This window comes from Lissotriton helveticus, chromosome 3_1 (genome assembly GCF_964261635.1).
Source record: "Lissotriton helveticus chromosome 3_1, aLisHel1.1, whole genome shotgun sequence".
In the NCBI taxonomy this organism is placed as follows: domain Eukaryota; kingdom Metazoa; phylum Chordata; class Amphibia; order Caudata; family Salamandridae; genus Lissotriton; species Lissotriton helveticus.
The window spans coordinates 1,000,512,750-1,000,535,257 of NC_136061.1; the positions used below are offsets into that span (position 1 = coordinate 1,000,512,750).

Here is a 22,508-nt window from a genome sequence, read left to right on the forward strand (position 1 = left end):
TTAGAGTTACTTCCATATTAGTGAATAGAATATCAACAGATTAGTTCAAGAAATAAAGCCAAAAGAACAAATTAAAGATACTAAAGGGGCTAAATAGCCTTTACTAAACTACATAAACTACACAATAATTCTTAATAAATCAGTGCCCAATATTATTACGTTTAAAAAGACAAAGTTGTTTAAATCACAAACTACTAAATACAAAAATGACAAAGGTACACAATTAAAATTAGAGTTATTTAGTAGCTTCATAACCAAAGAACTGTGTCATGTCTCCTAATTTTTTCACATTGTGTAGCCCCTCCCTAGGGTGCTCGCTAAGGAGTTCAGAATGGGAAGTTCTTCCAAATATAGTTGTCACAGAACACAATGCACATCCCATTCCTAGTACATATGTCAAAGAGTTCATAAGGCAAAACCTCTTCCTATGGTGTTGGGCAACGAGGTTCCAATGTAAAACCTCTACCTATTGTATCTGTCAGAGTTCAGGAAGTAAAGCCACTTAGTGCCGTTTCTGGCCAGCTGTTAAATTTAAAACCCCTTCTTATAATATTTGCCAGAGAGTTTACAATCTAAAATCCCTTCCCAATGTACTTGTCACTGGGCCACACTATGCAAAGTCCCATCTGACCTTGCTTAACCTGAGGTCTCCATTAACATTGTCCAATTTAGTTATGAAAAACAAAACTACTTATTAGGCAGATTGACAACAATTTTTCAACCAAATGTTTGTAGACATGATCAAAAATTGGATGGAGTCACAACCCTTCTTTCAGTACTACATCTTACAGCTATCCTGGTGCAAGTGTAAGCCCTTGCAGAGAGCTGTGCTTTCAAGATAGACCTAAAAAAACAATGAACTTCCAAAAACAAAAAGGTTTGTCACAGAGGGTAACCAAAACCTTTACAGGCTATGGTGATCCACTGAGATGCATACGCTTTTCACATTAAATAATTCTGTGTCAATACATTTTCATAATATACACATCAGAAACATGGCTTCTGACCCCGGGACCAATCAGACCCGCAACCTTGCTCATTGAATTGTCACAATAACCAACCCAGGTTAAAAGTATTGAGAATAAATAAACACAAGTACTCTTTTTCAGTGGATGCACACAACGTCTGCCCACCCAAATCTAGTAAAGAGTAAAGATCAACGTGTGGGCAGAGCCCTTCTCTAAATACTATAGTTCTTTTAATGTCGATTACTTAAGGTCTACAGACAACTGCACTGGCATGCCAGACCTATTAAAAAAGTGGCGCTGAAATTGTAGGACTTTAGCCAACTCAAGTCCCTCCTATTTCTGCTTTATATAGGTGAGATTGGAGGCAAGGCTCTCCTGCCTGCCCCTCACTGTGCTCGGGAGCTTCCTGACTTTTGAGGGTAAAAGCTGATCGCTGAGGTACAGTGTGAAGCAAGCATTTGAGAGGAACATCAATAAAAAAGCTACTTGAGCCTCTCACTAAGAAAGGGAACGTAGAAAAGGGAAACATCAGGAAAAAAAACAACAACAACACAATTATAGTCATTAGGGAGATGGCCCATGTCCCACTCTTACAAATCCACCATGGTAGTATCCTGTAGGCTGAACGGATTTAAATATAGCTCTAAAATAGACCTGCCACTGATTCTAGGTGGGTGAGGAAAGACAAGTTAAGCACTAGAATACAACTAACTGTACAAATGCACAGTCCTACACACTGTAATACAGCAGCTAGGGCATGTGTAGAGATTTTAGCACTTCCCCATGCAGCATCGCTTGCACAGCAAACACACCTCCAAGATAATTTTTACATCATTCTAAAACAATGATACCCCTTGTTTTTAGATGAACAAAATGTGAATATGCCTAGCTTTACCTTCAGATCCCATTATGAAATGATGGATATCTGGCCCGGTTGACATTCGAGGACCTTGACAGCTTTTTTCTATTACTCCTCTTGGCGTAACCATTTTTATATGAACAACCTGTCAAAGACATTTAGTACAATACAGATGAGTAAGCAGGTAGACACTATCTCTACAAACGAGGCATTTCTGAGATACAGAATCGAGAATACTTTCATACTAAAACAAAACATGTTATCCATCGTGTCGTTTCAATTCTATTTATAATTAAGGGCATATGCACTCGGCCATCTCTAGGCCACGTTGTTGTGCCCTGCACGCTGCAACACAATTCCTCTGGTTGTGCCATAGTGGAGACAGTGAGAAATATTGCAACCTAATTAGATTAGCTGATACTGGAGGCGAAGCATGCCCTGTGCAACAAGGAAATTCCAAAATAGTTCAATCAAATGTCACCATTATAGGTCCCCAAAACACAGCAGAAGCTAGTGTGGTGACTGGCTCACAAAAAGCTGAATAGAAAATACTCATGGGTGTATTTTTGGCTCCTTGGTTTATACATATATATTGCGTCTCCTCTAGTTGTTCTTTGTGCCATCCTACTAAAAAGGTCGGCATTTAATCAATCTCCCCCTTCTGTCACTTTGCCCAATGGCTCCCTCCTTTCTCTTCCAGGTCTCCCCTTTGAAGGCCGGTGGGCTTCTTCTAGCTCTCTTTCTGGGAAGGTGCGCAGAAATGAGAAGCTGGCTACCAAACGCCATTTACGTGCCTACTTGTACGAGGCAGCTGTGAGCCCAAGTCAGAGGAGCACAAGGCCAATCACTGCGCTCTTTTTAGAGGAAAGCGGTAGGTAGCATAGTTCTAAGCCTCTCTGCCCTGCGGTTCACACGGCTGTATCGTTATCCCATGCACAGTTGTGTACTTTGTTGCACTATCCAAACCACCCACATCAGCAATCCGACAATGAAAAAGCTTCTCTGGATGAATCGCAACTCCAAACTGAAACCAGCATTAGGCTAATTAATTGGCCAACACTGTGCTGCACAAATATTCAGTAACTCAACAAAATATACACACTTTCAGTAACTATATGAGTGAGGGAAAAAGAAGCAAGGATCACAGCTGCGAAATATGGAACAGAGGTTTTTAGGAGGGTGGGGGGTGTTGACCCCTTTCTGTGAACCCCTACACCACAGACAGACTCCATATCTCCGTGCATTTGGTTCCTGCGGTCTATAACGGAGCATTGTGTCTACCTGACTCTGTCAATCCTAGCACTGCTATTATGCTGTTTGGTATTAAAAGCTGCATGAACGCAGTGCTTAGATTGACTGGGGCGCTGTTACCCAAAATGCACATCTTTGCCTGGCAGCACAAGTGGGGGAGGGAGGATCAGATCATCAGTCTGGATCAAGGTAAGAATATGTTTATTTATGTTTAATTTATATCAGTACTCCCAATATGCTGCACCATGATCGGTGCACATTCTATATAATTAAAAGATGCCTATAAATGTGCCTCGATCACCTCTGCAATACAAATGTAAGCATGTCCGTCCTTTACTAAATAATTTAACTTTTACGTGCCGTACGTGCCCCACCATTTTCAAAAGTCGCCAGCCACCATTGCAGAGGATACTATTGAGTGGTCCTGAGCTGTTCTGTCTGCTGCTTATTCACTACGTTTGTTGAGTTTGTTTATGCGCTGCTTAAAGTGCTATTTCGTGGAGAACGGGCGCATGGCTCTCTTCTGCACCTGCTCATGTAATACTGGCGTCTGCCCTCACCCAGCTGACTATGGCTCAAGTTAATGAAGTAACCCCCCCTAGCACATAGAAGCAGGAGAGTGGGTGGCGTGTAAAATAAGCTCAGCTGAATGATGCTCCCTCTTTTCTGGGTTTCCTTTCCATGTGCCCCACTTTAGTGTCACTTCAGTAACATGTATCCGAAAAGGCACATGGTCAGCGACTAGCTGCCGCCTCCCCCCCAATCCGGCACCCAACACCCAGGAACGTGGACACGAGACGTGTTTTACTCTTTGGAAGGCGGGCGCTAGTCGCCCGGCCGTATTTATTAAAGTATGAAATTAAAAAGGTTTTAATTGCATAATCAACAATGAATACAAAAATCAGCAGGACATTCAGTTATACAATTGTTATCAACAAGTTTGAGAGCCTGACCTTAACAAAACTCTAATACAAGTTGTTCCTAGCTTAAACTAAACATCCTACACTTGATTTTTGTACATTTCTGGCCATATGGCAGGGTCACTACCGGTGTCAGGTCCTACAAACTGCGCCTCCCCCCTAGAAGTGCGCATGCGCAGTGTTACCCCGGGAATTGCCCGGTCTACGCCCTAAACTCCATTTACCCACTAAAGGAGGGCCCTTACTCTGCGCCGGTGGCGTCATGAGTCCACGCGCGCGGGGTGGCTACCAGCCTAAGGAAAGCGTGAACTACTCCTACCCGCGCTCCTTTGCATATTACCTTGCCCCTGGAGTACTGGGAGTGGCCCGCAGGCCCCTCCCCCCGGGCGGGAACCTCCATAGGATGATGCCCGCCCCCTCAGACCTCAAATATGTGCTCACCGATAATGACCTTACCGCATGCCCCATACCTAATAAATACGACGACCTATGGAAAAAATTCTAAAGGACAACTACACTGGCTAATAAATAACAGTATCCACGCATAGCTAAAAGGGGAAAAAAGGCCTAACGACACATGGCATAAAATTACAATTGGGTTCACTCATGTTACTCAAAATCACAATATCAACGTATAGCTACAAAGGGAAAAAAGGCCTAAAGACACATATCTTCAAATACAGTTCACTTCACACATCACTTTTCTACAAAGGGGAAAAAATCCTAACAACAGATCACAAAATACAACAACAGCCTACTCTCTCCCGCGATCCATACCTTTGAAACTTACCATTAAACCGGACATAACGCTGCTTAAACTTTGTACCAAGGGATGGTGGGTGGGAAACAAAGAAGCCCCGAACGCGGGGCACAACGTTCAGCGAGGGAGCGTCCAGGGACAAGGGGGTCTCCTGGGCGCTCCCTACCTCTTATTCCCGAGGGGCCGGGTGGCCCCTCCTATCGCCCGCCCCCCCCGACCCGGAACCACTCCATTGAATCCGGGTCAGGAGGGGCGCCGGCCAATCAGCGGTGGGCCGCGCCCCCAGGGCACGCCCCCACCGTCGAAGGACACGAGGGGAAAGGGGGTGAGACGGTCGCCGCGCCGCCATGCGTGCGGGGGGGCCGAGGGCCCCCCCTTTTCACATGGTCAGCGACTAGCTGCCGCCTCCCCCCCAATCCGGCACCCAACACCCAGGAACGTGGACACGAGACGTGTTTTACTCTTTGGAAGGCGGGCGCTAGTCGCCCGGCCGTATTTATTAAAGTATGAAATTAAAAAGGTTTTAATTGCATAATCAACAATGAATACAAAAATCAGCAGGACATTCAGTTATACAATTGTTATCAACAAGTTTGAGAGCCTGACCTTAACAAAACTCTAATACAAGTTGTTCCTAGCTTAAACTAAACATCCTACACTTGATTTTTGTACATTTCTGGCCATATGGCAGGGTCACTACCGGTGTCAGGTCCTACAAACTGCGCCTCCCCCCTAGAAGTGCGCATGCGCAGTGTTACCCCGGGAATTGCCCGGTCTACGCCCTAAACTCCATTTACCCACTAAAGGAGGGCCCTTACTCTGCGCCGGTGGCGTCATGAGTCCACGCGCGCGGGGTGGCTACCAGCCTAAGGAAAGCGTGAACTACTCCTACCCGCGCTCCTTTGCATATTACCTTGCCCCTGGAGTACTGGGAGTGGCCCGCAGGCCCCTCCCCCTGGGCGGGAACCTCCATAGGATGATGCCCGCCCCCTCAGACCTCAAATATGTGCTCACCGATAATGACCTTACCGCCACAGGCCAGTATTGTTAACCGACGATCTGGCCTCCCCCTCTAGCCCCTGCCTAAGGACACACTCCTCCTATCCCAGCCCTCTAGCCAAGCCCAGATATTGTCAGACCATAGGACATTACCCTCTTCTGTCAAATGAACCCCGTCCTTCAAGTAATACTTGTGACCCCAGATGCACCCATGAGGTATTGACTGTAACACGGGGGTTCGAAACAACCTATCCAACCGTGTGTTGATCCTCTTTACCGAGTGATTCAACGCCCTGACCGAATGACCCCCCCGCCACTGAAGTCGAGGTATGAGTTGTGACCATACTAGTGTGCACCCGGGGCAGGTCCTAGCTATCCAACCCGCTGTTGAGATAATCTCCTCAATCAAGATGCGCCTGCCCAGTGTTGCCAAGTCGTTCTCCCCAAGGTGAAGTATCACCACTGACGGTGGAGACTGCTGGCGTGCTAACAGCCCTTGGAAGAATCCCCTAAACTCGTGAAGACACAACCCTCCTCTGCCAAAGAACGTGATATTCAACCCTAGTTGTGCCGCCCTTTCCTTCTTGTCACCTGACAGGAAGACACATTCCGCTCGCTTCACATATGAATGACCGACAATCCAGACATTGTTCTTTGTTGTTTCCTGTTCGCCGCTCCGTGCCGATGAATATTGGCGGTGCCCGACGACAAATTCCTCCCCTGCGTAACAGGTCTGAGAAACTGTAAGAGAGCGGAAAGAGACCAAGCGTGAGTGACAAGTAATCATAGCATGTCAATCCGAACATAACGTTTATAGCAGTCTGACGACCACCTCCCAATTGTCTTCACTCTTTCCACCGGGAGGCCCCCCGCCACCGCCTCAGTTGCTGCCCCAATCCTGAAGGAATGAGATCCAAAATCTCTAGGATCAAGACCCGCTTTTGTAACCCCTATTTCGAACACTCTCCTGAATTGATACCTGGTCAAGGGGCTCCCGTCGGCGTGACAGAGCAACGCCCTGCCTGCTGAACCGACCAATAGTCCCATGAGTGATTCTACGTGCCTCACCGGGCAGCACGGGTTGGCGGGGGCCCGTTGCAGAACTATGGTGTGACCCCTAGCTTCTTGATCGGTCTTTGATTTCTGGATAATCACCCACATGGTGTCACCCCTTATCGTCACCCCAGCCTTCTGCAAGCCACCTAGTATGTCAGACTTGGATCCTGCCACAAGTTCACTAATTCTCAGTGCCCCATAAAATGCCAGGGAGAATGCCGCCCTAAAAAGAAGCACTTCCCACTCCGAGTTACAAACAATCTCCAGCATGCCCAGTAAGGCTGTTAGCCGGGCCAACCCCATGGGCTTCCTCTTATCCTTCTGGTGTCCCTGAATACGGCGCCATCCCCTTAAAGCCTTGCGTATCATAAAGGTATTAGTGGGATCCCGGAAGCCCCTAGCTTGAGCGAAGAATGACACTGCTGCCCTATGTCTGGTTGCCGCTGCCACTGAGCGCCCCTCTTTGTGCATCCATTCTAAATAGGCTGCAAACCCATCCTCCTTCGCCCAAAGCACTTCCCACTGTGGCCCCAAGAAAGAACAATAAGACAGAAACGCCCCTTCGTAAGCCGTCTTGGTCCTGGGGGCTAGGCTAGCGACCACGAGGTCCTGTAATCTGGGGCACCAATCTGCCAAAGTACTGCTGGGAAGTGTGCTGGCGAGGGGTCTGCTGTGGGGAGATGTTCCCTGAAAACCTGCATTTTGAAGCGAGAAAGGGAGTCAGCAGCATTGTTTAAAACACCAGGGACATGTTTGGCTCTAAAATTAGCATTCAGTTTAAGGCACCGCAGAACAATTTCTTTGATCAGACGAAGTATGAAAGGACACCGCGCCCCCTGCTGATTGATACATTCCACCACTGTCATGTTATCTGACCAAAACACCACTGATTGGTTACATAGGTGTTCGGGCCAAACCATCAGTGCCACCCATATTGGAAAAAGTTCCAGGAAGCCAATGTTGCTGAGCAAACCCCATGTGTTCCATTCTTCTGGCCATTGTTGAGCGACCCACCTATTCCCTAGGATGGCACCAAAGCCCACACTACCGGCCGCATCAGTCCATAGTCCCAACTCCGCCGATGTCGTGAGCGGGCCGGGCCAGACCACCCTACCGTTAAAATCCTCCAGGAATGCCATCCAAATAAGCATATCCTGGCGAATTTCAGACGATAGGCGCGTGCGGTGGTGCTTTTCCTTCAGCCCCCTCATCGCGTGCGCGATGGAGCGAGAGAAGGGGCGAGCCATTGGGATGATTCTTAGTGCGAAATTCAATTGCCCTACCACCTCCTGTAATTGCTGCAAAGTGACCTTCTCCTTCCGGAGGCATAACTGTAGCGATGTCTTGAATTTGCACACCTTGTCCTTAGGTAGTCTAAAACATCTCTCCATTGAGTCAATCTCGATGCCCAGAAATTCCAAGCAGGTGGTCGGGCCCACCGTCTTCCCAGGCGCAAGCGGGACCCCAAAAGCCCGCATGAGCACGCAAAATTCCTGCAATGCCAGTGCGCACTCCTGAGAACCCGCTGTACCGAGGAAGAGGAAATCATCTAAGTAATGCATGGCCCGTCACTTGTCTCATGGCCCATTCAAGAAATGAACTAAACATCTCAAAGTAGGCGCAAGAAATAGAACAACCCATAGGCATGCATTTGTCCATGTAGAACCTATCCCTAAAGGTGAAACCTAAAAGATGCTGGTCCGCCGGGTGGACTGGGAGGAGGCGGAAGGCGGATTCTATGTCTGATTTCGCCATCAGCGCCCCGGGTCCAGTGGCCTGCAATAAGGTAACAGCCTGATCAAAAGAGGCGTACTTAACACTACAGATACCTTCGTCAATGGCATCATTCAGTGACGCCCCCTTTGGCGCTGACAGGTTATGAATCAATCTGAATTGCCCCTTCTCTTTCTTGGGGACAACTCCCAGTGGGGAACACACAAAATTGGGTACTGGCACTGCAGGAAAAGGGCCAGTTATCCTGCCTAAGGAAAGCTCCTTGTCAATTTTGGCGGCCACAACAGCCGGATTGTGTTTGACTGATAATTGATTTCTACAGTGCGCACTGCCTGTGTATCCCCCGGCCGGGATCCTAAAACCTTTAGAAAAACCTTCCTGGAGTAGGGTGGCCGCTTTGTGGTCAGGGTATCTGTTCAACAATGGAATCATTGCCACCACATCCACTGGAGTGGGGGGGCGTAACCTGTCTGACTTATAGTGGCTTTCCCCTACCCCTCTGTCCTGTGTTACCTTGCTTGGACCTACAGGTAGTTTCTGGATGAGAGGGGTGCCCACAGGAGGAACATGCATGCCTAAACTTACACGCGGCCCTTGTGCAGGTACGCCTATTAAAATCCCAGCACACCCCTTTCTTCTCTGGCCCACCTGCCCTAAATTTCCCAGGTATTTCACTCGTTTGGGGGGGCCGAAAGGGCTGCTGCGGTCTAGTGAACACCTTGACCGCACCGAACTGAGGGGGAGGTGCAGTGTCAGAGAACTGTTTGTGCCAAGCCATGGAATCTACCGAGTCCCATGGCAACGATCTATTGAATTCCAATGCCTTCCTAAAATTGACATCATAACCCTTCCATGCTTCCCCAGAATACTGTTGACTCCACCCCACAATCCTGCTCGAGTAGCAAGCCAATGCAGCCTGCAGATCTGGAGGACGCTCAGCCTTAATTGCAGTGAAAACAGCCCATGCTTGCATCCAATTATTGAGATTTTCCTCAACCCTGAATCTAGTACACTGCGCCCTCCATTCACTTGGGAGCATCCACTCTTTCAGTGCTTTTGCCTGCTCCATTTCCCTATTATCCAACAATAAAGAATAAATGTACACGTATTTATCAGCCCAAATCATTTCTTTCACAGCTAATGACACATGCTGAGCTAGATTTTCGCTCCTGGAAGGTATCACACCGTCCCCCAAGAGCGGCAATGCCACTTCCTTACCAAGTGCGGGCACCGGGGGCGGCTGCCCTTTAACTCCGTCCAGCTGGGGAACACTTGGACCTGCAAGGGGAGAAGAAATTGGCAATGCAACACTGTCGGCGACCGGTGCCGATCTGATTTTTTCTACAAACCTTGCCGCCTCTGCCGCATGGTCTGCAGAATTCGGGAAGGCTCCCCCTTTTTGGAGCCATGGCATCATGGCCGTTAACTGAGATACCAATTCGGGTGGCATCGAATCTACATTACCCCCCGGGACAACAGGTACCACTGGGGTTAAGGCCGGTGGTCCTGGCACAGGTGGCAGGGCGGGCGCCGGGTGAGGCCAGCCTGTCCCCGGGGTTGTGGGCACCGGTGCGGGAGCAGACCCAGCGTCTACTGGTTGACCTGCCGGCACCGGCACCACAGGGGCAATGGGTGTAGGCACATGCGGGGGTGGGACCACCGTGGGCGGTGCGGCGGGTACCGGATCTACTGGGCCTGGGGTGGGGACCGCCTCCTTGGGTCTTTTGGACCTAGGTTTCCCTTGCGGAGTGACAAATTCACCTCTTGGCACTGGTGCCACCCTCTTGCGGATCGGTCTCCCGGACGGGCCCGGTGCCTCACTCTCTCTGTCATCCAACCGAGCTTCCCGCTCCTTAATTTCTCCTAGCTGTTGCTTAATGTCGCTCATCTCCCGCATCATAGCCCGCATCATAGCCTCCATGTTGGACCCCCTTTTTCCACCCCTTGGGCCTGGCATGACGCTTACCCCAAAAAACACCCGCTGCCTACTCTCTTAGTTCCGAACAGGTCAACTGTGTGTACCTTGCAGATGGAGGGTCACCAGGGGGCTTTCAGCACCATGCAACGGCGACCGCAACACCAGCGGCTTGTCCGCTTATGTAAGGGGTGAGTAAACCTAATGTAGACCCACCCGGCGGCCACCAGGAGCGATGAGTGCTAGCCCCCCGTACCCCTCTTACCGACCAGTCCCGTGCACCCGCCGGCGGTGATGATCTGCGGTCACTGCCCCACCGCGTCGTGTGCCCTGTCTGCGAGGGAAATGTGCCAATAATGCAGTTAAGGTTGCCTGGAATTGAAACAACAATTAATACCGTGTAATAAAGCAAGACAGCGTTTTTTGGTCCAGTCGCTTAATAATTCGTACCACACTGCAATTATATCTGCCCAATTCACAATATCCCTCCTAAACCAGACCAGGCAAATACTGCCCCTGTAACTGCATTATACTGTACACTTTGTGTAATGATATAAACCAACAATCACTCAGTTACTAAGATCCCCCACTTTTCCCCACAATAAACACTTGTTTTCAATCATGAACCTCATTTACTTATTAAGAAAAGTCATGCAGCCGCGGAGATCGTATCAACTGTGCAATTTTTACATGGGGTCTCCCATCCAGGTGCTACCCTGGTGGACCCTGCTTTACTTTGTTTATGCGCCAGTGAGAATGCGCGAGACTGCGCGCTCAAACAATTGTCTAATCCCCATAAACACAGCTGTCTCTTGTTATACGTAATGCCACCGATGCGCGTGAATGCGCGCCAAATAATGAAGGAAGCAAGCTTCTTTTTTCCTTGTTTAAGCGCGAGCGTGAAAGCGCGCCAAATCGGGACAGGAAGCAAGGTCTTTGTTAAATTAAGCGCGAGCGTGAATGCGCGCCAGGAAAGGAAAGGAAGCAAGGTCTTTGTTAGATTGGCCACAGAGTGCCACAGAGTGCGAGGCAATTGCCCGCTCCCGATCCCCCTTCCCCAACCGGCGCGCTTGTCCAGACAGCGCCTTAATCCCTGCTACCCCCGTCCCCCCGCAATACCTCAAAGGCCTCTACCACGGGCCGCACCACGCTTCCTTGGCCGATCCCTGCGGCTGCGGTGCGGCTCCTCACCCGCTTCGGCAATCCAATCCGTCCAGCTCAACCTGCGAAGAGATGCACCTCGTCTCGTCCCCTGCTCCACCACGCTAAAAGAAAGCGAAAATTAATTAAACACCGCGTTCTCCGCCCGAATGACGCAGCTGGCCCAACACGGCGACTCCGGCAATTAGTGTTCGGCAATCCCGCTCTGCTCCACGCTCTTCTCCGCACACCTGAAAAACAAACGAGAGAAATCACTAAAAACAAAGAAGCCCCGAACGCGGGGCACAACGTTCAGCGAGGGAGCGTCCAGGGACAAGGGGGTCTCCTGGGCGCTCCCTACCTCTTATTCCCGAGGGGCCGGGTGGCCCCTCCTATCGCCCGCCCCCCCGACCCGGAACCACTCCATTGAATCCGGGTCAGGAGGGGCGCCGGCCAATCGGCGGTGGGCCGCGCCCCCAGGGCACGCCCCCACCGTCGAAGGACACGAGGGGAAAGGGGGTGAGACGGTCGCCGCGCCGCCATGCGTGCGGGGGGGCCGAGGGCCCCCCCTTTTCAGATGGAAGTCCAACAGCTTCCACCTCTAAGTTAACACCCCCCCCCCCAACCTGTAACCAATATTGTGCAGCCCTGCAGTAAAAGCGTGGTTGGGCTGTTCTCGGTTGGAGAAGTGCAATTGGCCATTTGCCTTTTCCTTGCACTGCCTCTTTGCAGGCAGGTAAGGATATGCTGGGGCAAGCAGTCCTTCGTTTGAGGAGCTGGAGTTTGGAAGCAACGCAAAGGGCAGTTGTGTATGAACATTATTGGTCGAGTGTTGATGAGGTTAAAGCTTGTACACATCCCTGTGATATTTGAAAAAGCACTAGGGTTGGATGTGAGGCCGATTCCGATGCTGAGCAGCTTGGCTTTAATAAAAGCCTTTGAAGTGGCCGTCCATATCATTAAGTAGCCGCACCCTTACAAAACTGCATGGGTGCTTTTTAGGTTTCGCCTGTCGTTGCGCAGCTTTTCGGCGCAGGCCAAATCTTATGTGTACAGTATGTGTGTGTTGTCCCGCCCCTCTGTTCCATTGGCTAGCTCCATAAATGGAGGCTAGCCATTGGAACAGAGATCTGTCCGTCAATGCCGGAGCAGGTTCGTGGGCGTTCCGGCGATTTTTAGGCTTTTCGCAACGTCATGAAGACGTGTCCACTGTGGGCGTGTACCTATTTTTTTTTTTTTACATGGCTGTTTTTCATCATTTGTTTGATCGTCCTGGTCCCGCATGGTTGTATCCCGCTGTCCGTTGGCCCCCCCCTCGTTACTCCCGCTGTCCGTGTGCCCGTCCCCGCTGTCACACGGGGCACCTCTAGCCGTATCTCAGCCCTCAATCCCAGTCTTGTCGCCAGTATGCAGGGGCCCCACCGGACACGGTCGTCTAATGGCCCAACAAGGGCTCCTCCACCCACACCAGCCTCACCTGACCCTCTGCAGCATCGGGCAGAAACAGCCTCCGCAGCGCCGTCCTCCTCAGAGCTGCACCATGCCCATCGTCGATGTCACAGCGCCAGGCGCCAACTCCACAGTAGCCAGGTTCAACTTTAACACCGCCCTCAGCTGCCAGCTATATTCGCAAATCCACGGGGCACCGCAGTCTCTGGCGTATATCCGGTCCTCAACTGAGCTGGGGCAACACACAGGAGCCGCGTCTCCTCAGGACGACTCACAGCTGGGAAACATAAAGTGCCGCCGCCATGACAAGGCCCAACATCCTCGCGTGCAGCCGCAGCCTCTCCTGCACCCAGTGTCCGTCTCCCGCACCTCCGCTGTTCCGGCGCTGCAGCCGGGTGATGTTAGGTCGGGCTCGCAGGCAGGCAAATCGCCTCCCAGAGCTGCGAGCCCGTCCCAGATGCTATTTTTGGGGAGTTTAATGCCGAGGTGTTTTCCTTCTGTAGATGAAATGAAAAGAAGACGGGATTTCTATGCAGTCCACCCTTCGGCCGATGGTAAACGTTGTTTCTTTTGTGCCACAACGCTATGCTTACGTTGCCTACTTGGCTATATGAATTCCGTGAAAAGCAGAGCTTAACATGAAATCTAGTATCATTTACAAATGCATGCGGTGTAATTATCCCTGTGAAATCTTGCAGCTAGAGCTAAGTAATACTGTCTAAAATGTGGGGATGTAGTCAAGACTCTCGGGTGCTGTGTGAGCCTGTCCGTCCGCCCCTCGCTCGCTCCCTCCCTCCCTCTGCGGCCCCGCCTCCCTCCAGTGTGTGCCGGTGCTGGTCATAGCCCGGCGCGCGCCATGGCCGGAGCGCACAGAGCTGCACGCACCCGGCCGCCCCAGGGAGCCTGAGATGGAGATCCTGCTGGTCCTGAGGCTGTGCTGCAACTGCACCTATGGTAACGACCCCCAGCCTTGGCTTTCACGGACCCCCGCTCCTGCAGCGATGCGTTTGTTATTGGCCATTTTCACTGAGAGTTTGGACGGCGAACTCCTGGAGGCTAGACTCCTGTGCGCTTTGAAGGCATCCTAGAGGACAGGGCTGAAGGAGAGGTTTGCTAAACATTATTTCTACGATATTACTGCTAGTTTATGAAATATATTCAGGGCATGCAGAATGAACTACAGGAGGAATAATGATGACGTCATCCTGTAGTTCTTTACGATATCACGAGATTTCGATCGCGGTATTTTGAAGGCTCCGGTAACTTTACTGAGGACAGAATTATGCATCACGAGCAGAGAACCCAATGAAACATCATACCGTGAGTTGTTACATTAACATATTCCATTAGTACAAAGCCATATACAAGCCGGTTAAACTATAACTAGGGACGTTTTTGTGTGTGTGGCTCTGGGTGTGTGTGTGTGTGGCTCTGGGTGTGTGTGTGGCTCTGGGTGTGTGTGGCTCTGGGTGGGTGTGTGTGTGTGGCTCTGGGTGTGTGGGTGTGTGTGTGGCTCTGGGTGTGTGGGTGTGTGTGTGGCTCTGGGTGGGTGGGTGTGTGGCTCTGAGTGTGAGTGTGTGTGTGTGTGGCTCTGGGTGTGTGGGTGTGTGTGTGGCTCTGGTTGTGTGGGTGTGTGTGTGGCTCTTGGTGTGTGGGTGTGTCTCTGGGTGTGGGTGTGGCTCTGGGTGTGTGTGTGGCTCTGGGTGTGTGAGTGTGTGTGGGGCTCTGGGTGTGTGTGTGTGGTAGTAATTGCTGTCTGCTGAGCTCGTCCGTAGGGTACAATAGGTCTCACATTTGCGAGAGATTAAGCTAATGGCAATGTAAATGACAATGCCATGTATTTATCCGTTTTCAAAACCAACAAATAAATACAAAATTTGTCATTTACAATGCCAATAGCTCTAACTTTTCCAAAGGCGAAACCTTTGCATTGTAAATGCTTGTTATTTTTAGCTACCCATCAGAGTAAAGTACCTACATTTCTTCTCAACAACCCTGGGATCGGGATGCTGTAGGTTCCAGGGAGACCTAAAGACTAATGGGCCTATTCTACAGTGGCCTAGGGCTGACCAGCCCCACACCCACTTTTTGTTTAAACCATTTTACCTTTGTCTTTTGTGGGATTGTCTGCCTGCTGGTAAGGGCATATACTCCACAAAAACTGTAATGAAATGAGTAAACTTTCTATATTCAACAGAAAGGTGAGGCATAAATGGTGTTAATGTGGTTCATAGTGCTAAAATACGCTTCTTAAAAGGCCCAGCTTCAATTTGTGAACACTATCTAAGCTAATGCAGTTATCTACAACTTGGTAGGATTGGTTCAATGTATGCTCACCATCGGCCACTAACCTTCCCATGCTTCCCAGAGCAGCCACAATGTTTATAGACTAGTTCTGCTCTGGCACAGTAGTCCCTACCATGGAGCCAATCGGCCAGTACAGAGGCATCAACCGACCTCCATTTCCACGAAATGTCCTTTTTGGCACTCATAATTCCCAAGGCTAGCAACTGACCAGAACCACACAACCCCCCACCACTCTTTCGTGATACCACCTGGTGCCATTTTGAGGTCTTTAATGATAAGCCTCACTGCAACTTGTGTTAGAGCCTGGTGTATCTTGGACCAAATGTCAGTGATAACTGGGCAATCCCATACCAAGTATAAAAATCACTGGCAAAACCAATAGGTCTGGCATTGGCTGCCAGCTATTTGGCAATATTATTCTTGGTTTGTCATGGTTTTTGCAATTATGTATTGTTCAGAAAGCTACAAGACCCTCATTACTTCTAAAAAAAACATTGGCTAAAGGCAAAGGTCTAAAAAAAAAAAAAGAAGAAACAAGGCACATTACCATGCTATACCCGCACTGAAGAAAACTACCTTGTGTGTGGATGTCCTAGTTGTGAAATGGCAGCATGGTGTATCTAATAGTAAAGTCAGTCAATGCCTGAAGTGGGCTAATAATGCCCCTTGACGCATGCTGGAGTGGGTGGAAGAAACATTTACATGACACAATCACAGACTAATAGATGAAGTCTTCCTGAAAACCCCTAAAAAGTAACTATGTTATACATACATTTAGGAAAATCAAAAGGTCTTGGTTAACACAGACTTAAAGAGCCATCAGTCCGGCATTGGTTGCTTACCTCGCCTTCGAGAAATAAAGCAAGAAAAAAGGGAAGGAAAGAAAGAAGGAAGGCGTACAAACAAAAATGGAAGGACTAAGGGCAGAAAAATAAGAAAGAAGAGCAAAAAAATGAAGAAAGGGAGGAAGACAGGCAAAAAGGGAAGGAAGGAAAAATGGAAGACAGGAAGGAAGAAGGCAGGAAGAAAGGAAGAATAGAATGCAATATAGAAAGTAAGAAGGAAAGAAAGAAGGCAAAAGAAAAAAGAAAGTAAGTAGGCACAAAAAAGTGAAGATGGCAAAAAACGAAATAAAGAAGGAAAATATTCAAGAAAGAAGGAACATGAAGAGAGGAAAGAAACTAGGAAAAAAGAAAACAAAGTAACAAAGGCAAAAAGAAAGGAAAGAAAAAAGGCAAGGGTTGCAAAAGCGTGACATTCTAAAATTTGGGTTGTGGTTCTAAAAACTTTGAGAAGCACTGCCATAACCAGTCTTTTGTCATGAACTTTAGTCAAAATTTTGGTTTTCATGATTTCCTTGATTCTTGCCGTTCTCACCACGCTTTACGCTGGGTCCGCTGTGATTCTGAAGATTGTTTGTTTCCCCGGAATACTGCTCGCGGAACCCGCTGCGCGGGTCCCGCTTCGTTTGAGGCCACCACCCATCAGCGCTATCGAAGGATTTTTGCCTGTGACTGTGGGGACCTGCAGGGCTGCGAGCGCGTTGTGGGCGCAGGACTTCAAGTCCCAGGAGCACCCACAACTCCCAATTGCCAACAGCTGGGACGCTCTCCCTGCAGGCTCCTCCCTTGGTTCTTCATTGCGGTAATAAGCCGCCCTTCTACTTGCACCGGCGGATTTCCTTGATTCTTGCCGTTCTCACCACGCTTTACGCTGGGTCCGCTGTGATTCTGAAGATTGTTTGTTTCCCCGGAATACTGCTCGCGGAACCCGCTGCGCGGGTCCCGCTTCGTTTGAGGCCACCACCCATCAGCGCTATCGAAGGATTTTTGCCTGTGACTGTGGGGACCTGCAGGGCTGCGAGCGCGTTGTGGGCGCAGGACTTCAAGTCCCAGGAGCGCCCACAACTCCCAATTGCCAACAGCTGGGACGCTCTCCCTGCAGGCTCCTCCTCTTCCTTTTCCACCTTGGATAGTATATTTACAACTGCAGATTCCCGCGGCGCGGGAGCGCGCGGGAGGGCGCCGGGAGAAGCCCGGGACAAGGGCGGGACCGTCTGTGGCCGTCCGGGGACGCCCGAGGACGGGACGGGCCACCCCATTAACATTTATAACCCAGACTTGAAGGTAGGATCTTAATCCATGGCATCCAACAGCGAGAACTCCAGTGTTGGAGGGACTAGCAGAAGAACCCTAGACAACTACTTCACTAGGGCTTCTGTGGACTTGGACAAGGATGACTCATTATCCGAACGTAGGATAGAACGACGTCGTTCGATTGAGTCCATGAAAAATAGACCACTAATTGATCTGGCATCTCTTCCCATTATGTCGGACACTATCATTGATACACCCTATGAAGATCTGTTGTCCCTGGATAAATTCCCCCTACTCCTTAGAACTACTCCACCGCCCACGGGCTCCCTATCGATTGTTTCTCCATCTAATGCTTTGCTCTCATGTGTTCTTAGTCCCGGCATACATGTAGATAATGCATCTTGTTCTTTACCTAAGGAACCGCCCAAAAGGTTAGGCAGACCACCCACTGGCGTAATTGCATCTAAAACTACAGTACCTACTGATATAGCGCCTATAGTAGTACCAACTCCAGACCCAATTCTTACACCCCCTGATAATAACCAAGGTGGGGGAAATGGGGTTGCATCCGTTCCATGCCCAGTAACTACTCCCCCTAATGACATTGAGCAGAATAACGTTGAGCAGTTACTTAGGTCCTTTATGCTCCCGATTTTGGATATCCTAAAAAGGGTGGAGCACCGACTAGGTAGTCTGGAGGCATTGTTTGCAGACAGGACAAGTATTTCTATGACCTCCTCAAGGTCTACTACTGTGTCGACAACTCTACCCCTGATTCCAACTGCCTCTGCTCCTATCCTGTCGGCTCCAAATGGCTCCAATAGTGGGAATAAGGGAGCCACTAAACCCCCTGACAATAACAAATCGAGCTCTGTAGATCCCCATAAGAGTTCTGCTAAGGCTAACACTGTAACCACTAAGCCCCCAAATAACACCCAGCAGAAAAACTTGGCTTTCCAACAGGTACAGGTTCCTGTGCAAACAGTGGTAAAATCTATAGCCCAGGCTGCAAGAGAATCCCAGAAGGGTGGTGTAAATCCTAGCACTAAGAGCAATCAACAGGGTAGGGGGAGGTTGAGCCAACCCACTAATGACAAACTATATGGACCTAATGTTGAATTACCCCAGAGTCGCTACCTTTTGTAGTTGTACTCACAGGTGTCCCCCCATTAGAGGTAGGTAGAAAGGAGGGCCATCCCCAACTTAAGAACAAGATTCTACATTGGTTAGGACAAAATAGACCACTCCCATATTACATCGACGGGGAGATAGTCCATGTCAGGCGCCTGCCTTGGCTGGGTAGTAGGGAAAAAAACATCGAGGGAGATATAGTTGTTATTAATTTTAGGAACCTAGAAGCAGTCAGGTGCATACTAACTGGGCCCCCCGGGAATCTGAACACTGCTATAGTCCCTCACGATCTAACCTACTTCTATCCAAGGTCGTATGTGACCCCTACTCTTTTTTCCGGAGGGCTACCTGAGCCCCACGGTAGAAGGAACATTCACATTCCTTCCCACAATAGCTATATGAGTCACTTCCAAAGGCCCCTGTTTACCAGGGATAATACAGGGTGGAATACAGTCCCTGCTAGTGGCCGCAGTATGCCCCTTGTGGCGTCAGAGCATTTGCAGGGGAGTAGGAACATGGAACACCTGATCCCTTTTACCCCACTGGAAACCTCCAATAGATATGGCGCCCTCTCCAGTCTCGACGGTTGTGATTGACTTCCTGTTTTGGCCGCTCCCCTGGTAAATGATTTAAGTGTTGGTGGAAGGGGGCTAGTAGGGGAGGATACCCAGACTGAGACAAGGTTCTCAATTATACCCCTCCAACCTGGCATTTCCCCCTCTAGTATACATGAGGCCAATAGCACTATAATCAATTATGATATTCCTATGGTACAGACGAGTCCTGAAGTGGGAGACCCAACTGTAGAATATGCCATACCTTCTATTCAGTTAACTGAACAACTGTCTTGCAAAAATAAAAATTTATCATTAATATCATGGAATGTGACGGGCTTGGCTGCAAAGCTAGATTGCATGGAGTGGTGCGATTTTGTGGATAATCATGGTATCTGTATATTCCAAGAGACATGGGCCATGAATATCCATCATAGAATGGGTTTTGTTACTTACGCTGAGCCTGCAACTAAGGGACCTAGAGGTAGACCATCTGGTGGTTTGACCATATGGGTGGGTGTTCATCTTGGGTTCTCGGTCAAAAGGATTAACACCAATACTTGTGATATATTATGTATCCTCCTGTCTCGCCCAAACACACCCAAAATAGCGATTATCAACATCTATTTACGCCCTGTTTTTGGGGGTGGGGCTTCACAGACTTTAGAGTCCTTAATTGCACTATTAAATAGTTTTTCAAGCGAGACCAAGGTGTTAATGGGGGGAGATTTTAATTGTCATTACGAGCCACTTGGGGGGGTTTCCCAAATAACATCAGAGGAGGATGACGCCTGCCGGATCCCACCCCCAAATGTTTATCAAACTAAATCTTGGACACCCATGGCCATGCAGCTCACTTCATTGACATATACATTCTCGCTTAGAGCTTGTAATGGTCGCTTCCCGGGGGATAGCCCGGGAAGGAGTACCTACAATGGAATGGGCCACTCATCAATAATAGATTATCTCATGGTTAGCATGTCCTTATGGCATTCGATCCGTCAGTTCTATGTACTTGACCGCTCTGAAAGTGACCACAACCCCCTGGTAGCAGACTTGGAATTGCCACTTCCCGATGGGGAGTATCAGGAGGATGATATGGTCTCCAGCAACATGAGGATCTTACAGGGAGGTAAAAGAATCCGTTGGGCCTCTATTAAGTCCTCGTCAGATAATCTGGCACTATTGTACAAAAGTGTCATTCCTCAGTTTGAGTGCTTAATAACATTGCACGAAAGTGCCCAAAATCTTGATAAAGACGCTAAACTCTTAAATATCCATAAAGAACTAATGCTGGCCCTGGCGGTTAGTTTTTTTAAACCAGCAAACCAGCCCAATCGACAGGCATGTGTCACAAACCCCTGGTATAACCAGTCTTGCAGGAGGGCAAAGACCACTCTAATTTCCGCCCTCAAATCAGGCCATAGAGCAACCATTATGGCTGCAAGGAATACCTATAAGAATCTCGTTTCCAATGCAAAATCTGAATGGGAAACAGAGAAATGGCATGCTATTAAACAGGCTTTAATTGCGAAAGATGCCCGAACTTTTTGGAATTTGGTCCATACTGGGAAGTCAGAGGGTAAGGCAAAGATTGATCCTAATATTGCCGAGGAAGCCTGGTGTACCTACTTTAGCGATCTTTACTCTAGTCCTGCTTTACAGCATAAAGTTTTATTAACCACGTCCCTGAGATCGGTCCCTGGATGTCTCCCTCCCCCATTTACCATGTCGGAAGTCACACTTGCGGTACAAGCACTAAAATGTAGCAAGGCCCCAGGGCTGGACAAGATCCCAGGTGATCTTTTCAGAGATGAGCCGAAGATCTGGGTCCCTTATCTGACCGTTCTATTTAACGCTATTCTTGACGGTCAAGATGTTCCAAGTACCTGGCTGGGGGCCGAAATCATCCCGATTTACAAAAAGGGCTCTCCGTTGGCCCCGTCAAACTATAGGCCAATCAGTCTAATCGACGTTACTCAAAAAATCTATGCCAAACTGCTTTTACAACGTCTGCAAGATTGGATTATTGAGAACAACATCCTCTCCCATCTGCAAGCAGGGTTCCGTGCTAAAACTTCTACCATCGACCAATTACTACGGCTCCAGGTACTTTACTGGAAGCATGTGGTCTTGGATGGGGGTAGTCTCTACCTGACATTCGTGGACCTCAAATCCGCTTTTGATATGGTGGACAGGAACCAATTGTGGAGCATATTAACAACAATGGGGATTCCACCCTATCTGTGCCACCAATTTAAAAGACTCCACGAAGGAACCTATGCGAAGGTACGCTATGGCAAATATGGCCAGCTGACAAGAGCTTTTCCAATTGAGAAGGGAGTTAGGCAGGGATGCGTATTTGCCCCTACTCTATTTTCCCTTTTTCTAAACGGCCTTGTTGATGACCTAACTAGTGCACACAACATTGACGCTCCTAATTTAGCTGGTGGTAAATTTCCTGCACTTATGTTTGCGGACGACACCCTGCTGCTCTCAAAAACATCAATGGGGATGCAGCGGGTGTTAGACCAATTTACCGAATTCTGTAGGAACAGGAATTTGGTGATTAACATAGATAAAACAAAGTACATGGTATTTAATTCCAGTGCAATTAATTGTCCACGCCCGAAAATGGATGGACGAGCCCTGGAAAGAGTAAATAACTTCACTTACTTAGGTCTGACTTTAAATGATAAAATGAGTTGGGAAACTCAAATGATTAAGGCTAATCTAACCCTTTCTCAGTCCACGGGGGGATTCTCAAAGTACAGAAATCTTGTGTCCACAAAATAGTTAGCGTACCGCTGGAAATATATAAGGTTCAAACCAGATCTTCCATCCTTTATGGGGCGGAACTGTGGGGGCACCGTCCAGCGAGTGAGATTAGCATAACTGAGAATAATTTTATCAGACAGCTGCTCTCTTTACCAAAAAACACACCACTAATTCCACTAAGGCTGGATTTAAATCTAAGGCCAATTGCAGAAGCAATTGCCTTACGCCCGCTTCTCTACTGGCGTAGATTGTGGAGTGTCCCGGAGCTTGAGTGCTATAGAGAAGAATTGAAGATTGTGATGGCACGTCCGGATGCAGGGAGGATAAAGTGGTTGTCTTTTATAAGGGGGCAGGCATCCAGGATTGGCATGGAGAATCTCTGGTTTAATCCGGAGGTCGCATCCCAATCCATTTCAAAGAGAACCCTGGTAGAATCTATAAAACATTACAACTTGCAAGAAGTTCTCCGAACAGCCAGGCCCTCTAGTCTCACTGACAGCTTTCTAGATTTCAAGAATGTCTACAGCTTTGAGAAGGAACTAGACATTATAGAACCGGTCCTAGCAAAAAAAACTGTATTTACAGTTCAGA

The 22,508-nt window shown here is 48.8% G+C and overlaps 1 protein-coding gene across 1 annotated transcript in view; it reads right to left on the reverse strand.

The window, feature by feature from the left end:
- AGPS (alkylglycerone phosphate synthase) overlaps positions 1-22,508 on the reverse strand; it is a 732,223-nt gene that overhangs the window by 356,620 nt on the left and 353,095 nt on the right. Inside the window, exon 10 of the mRNA XM_078681513.1 lies at positions 1,864-1,972. Coding sequence (XP_078537639.1) covers positions 1,864-1,972 — 109 coding nt within the window. The remainder of the gene's footprint in view (positions 1-1,863; positions 1,973-22,508) is intronic.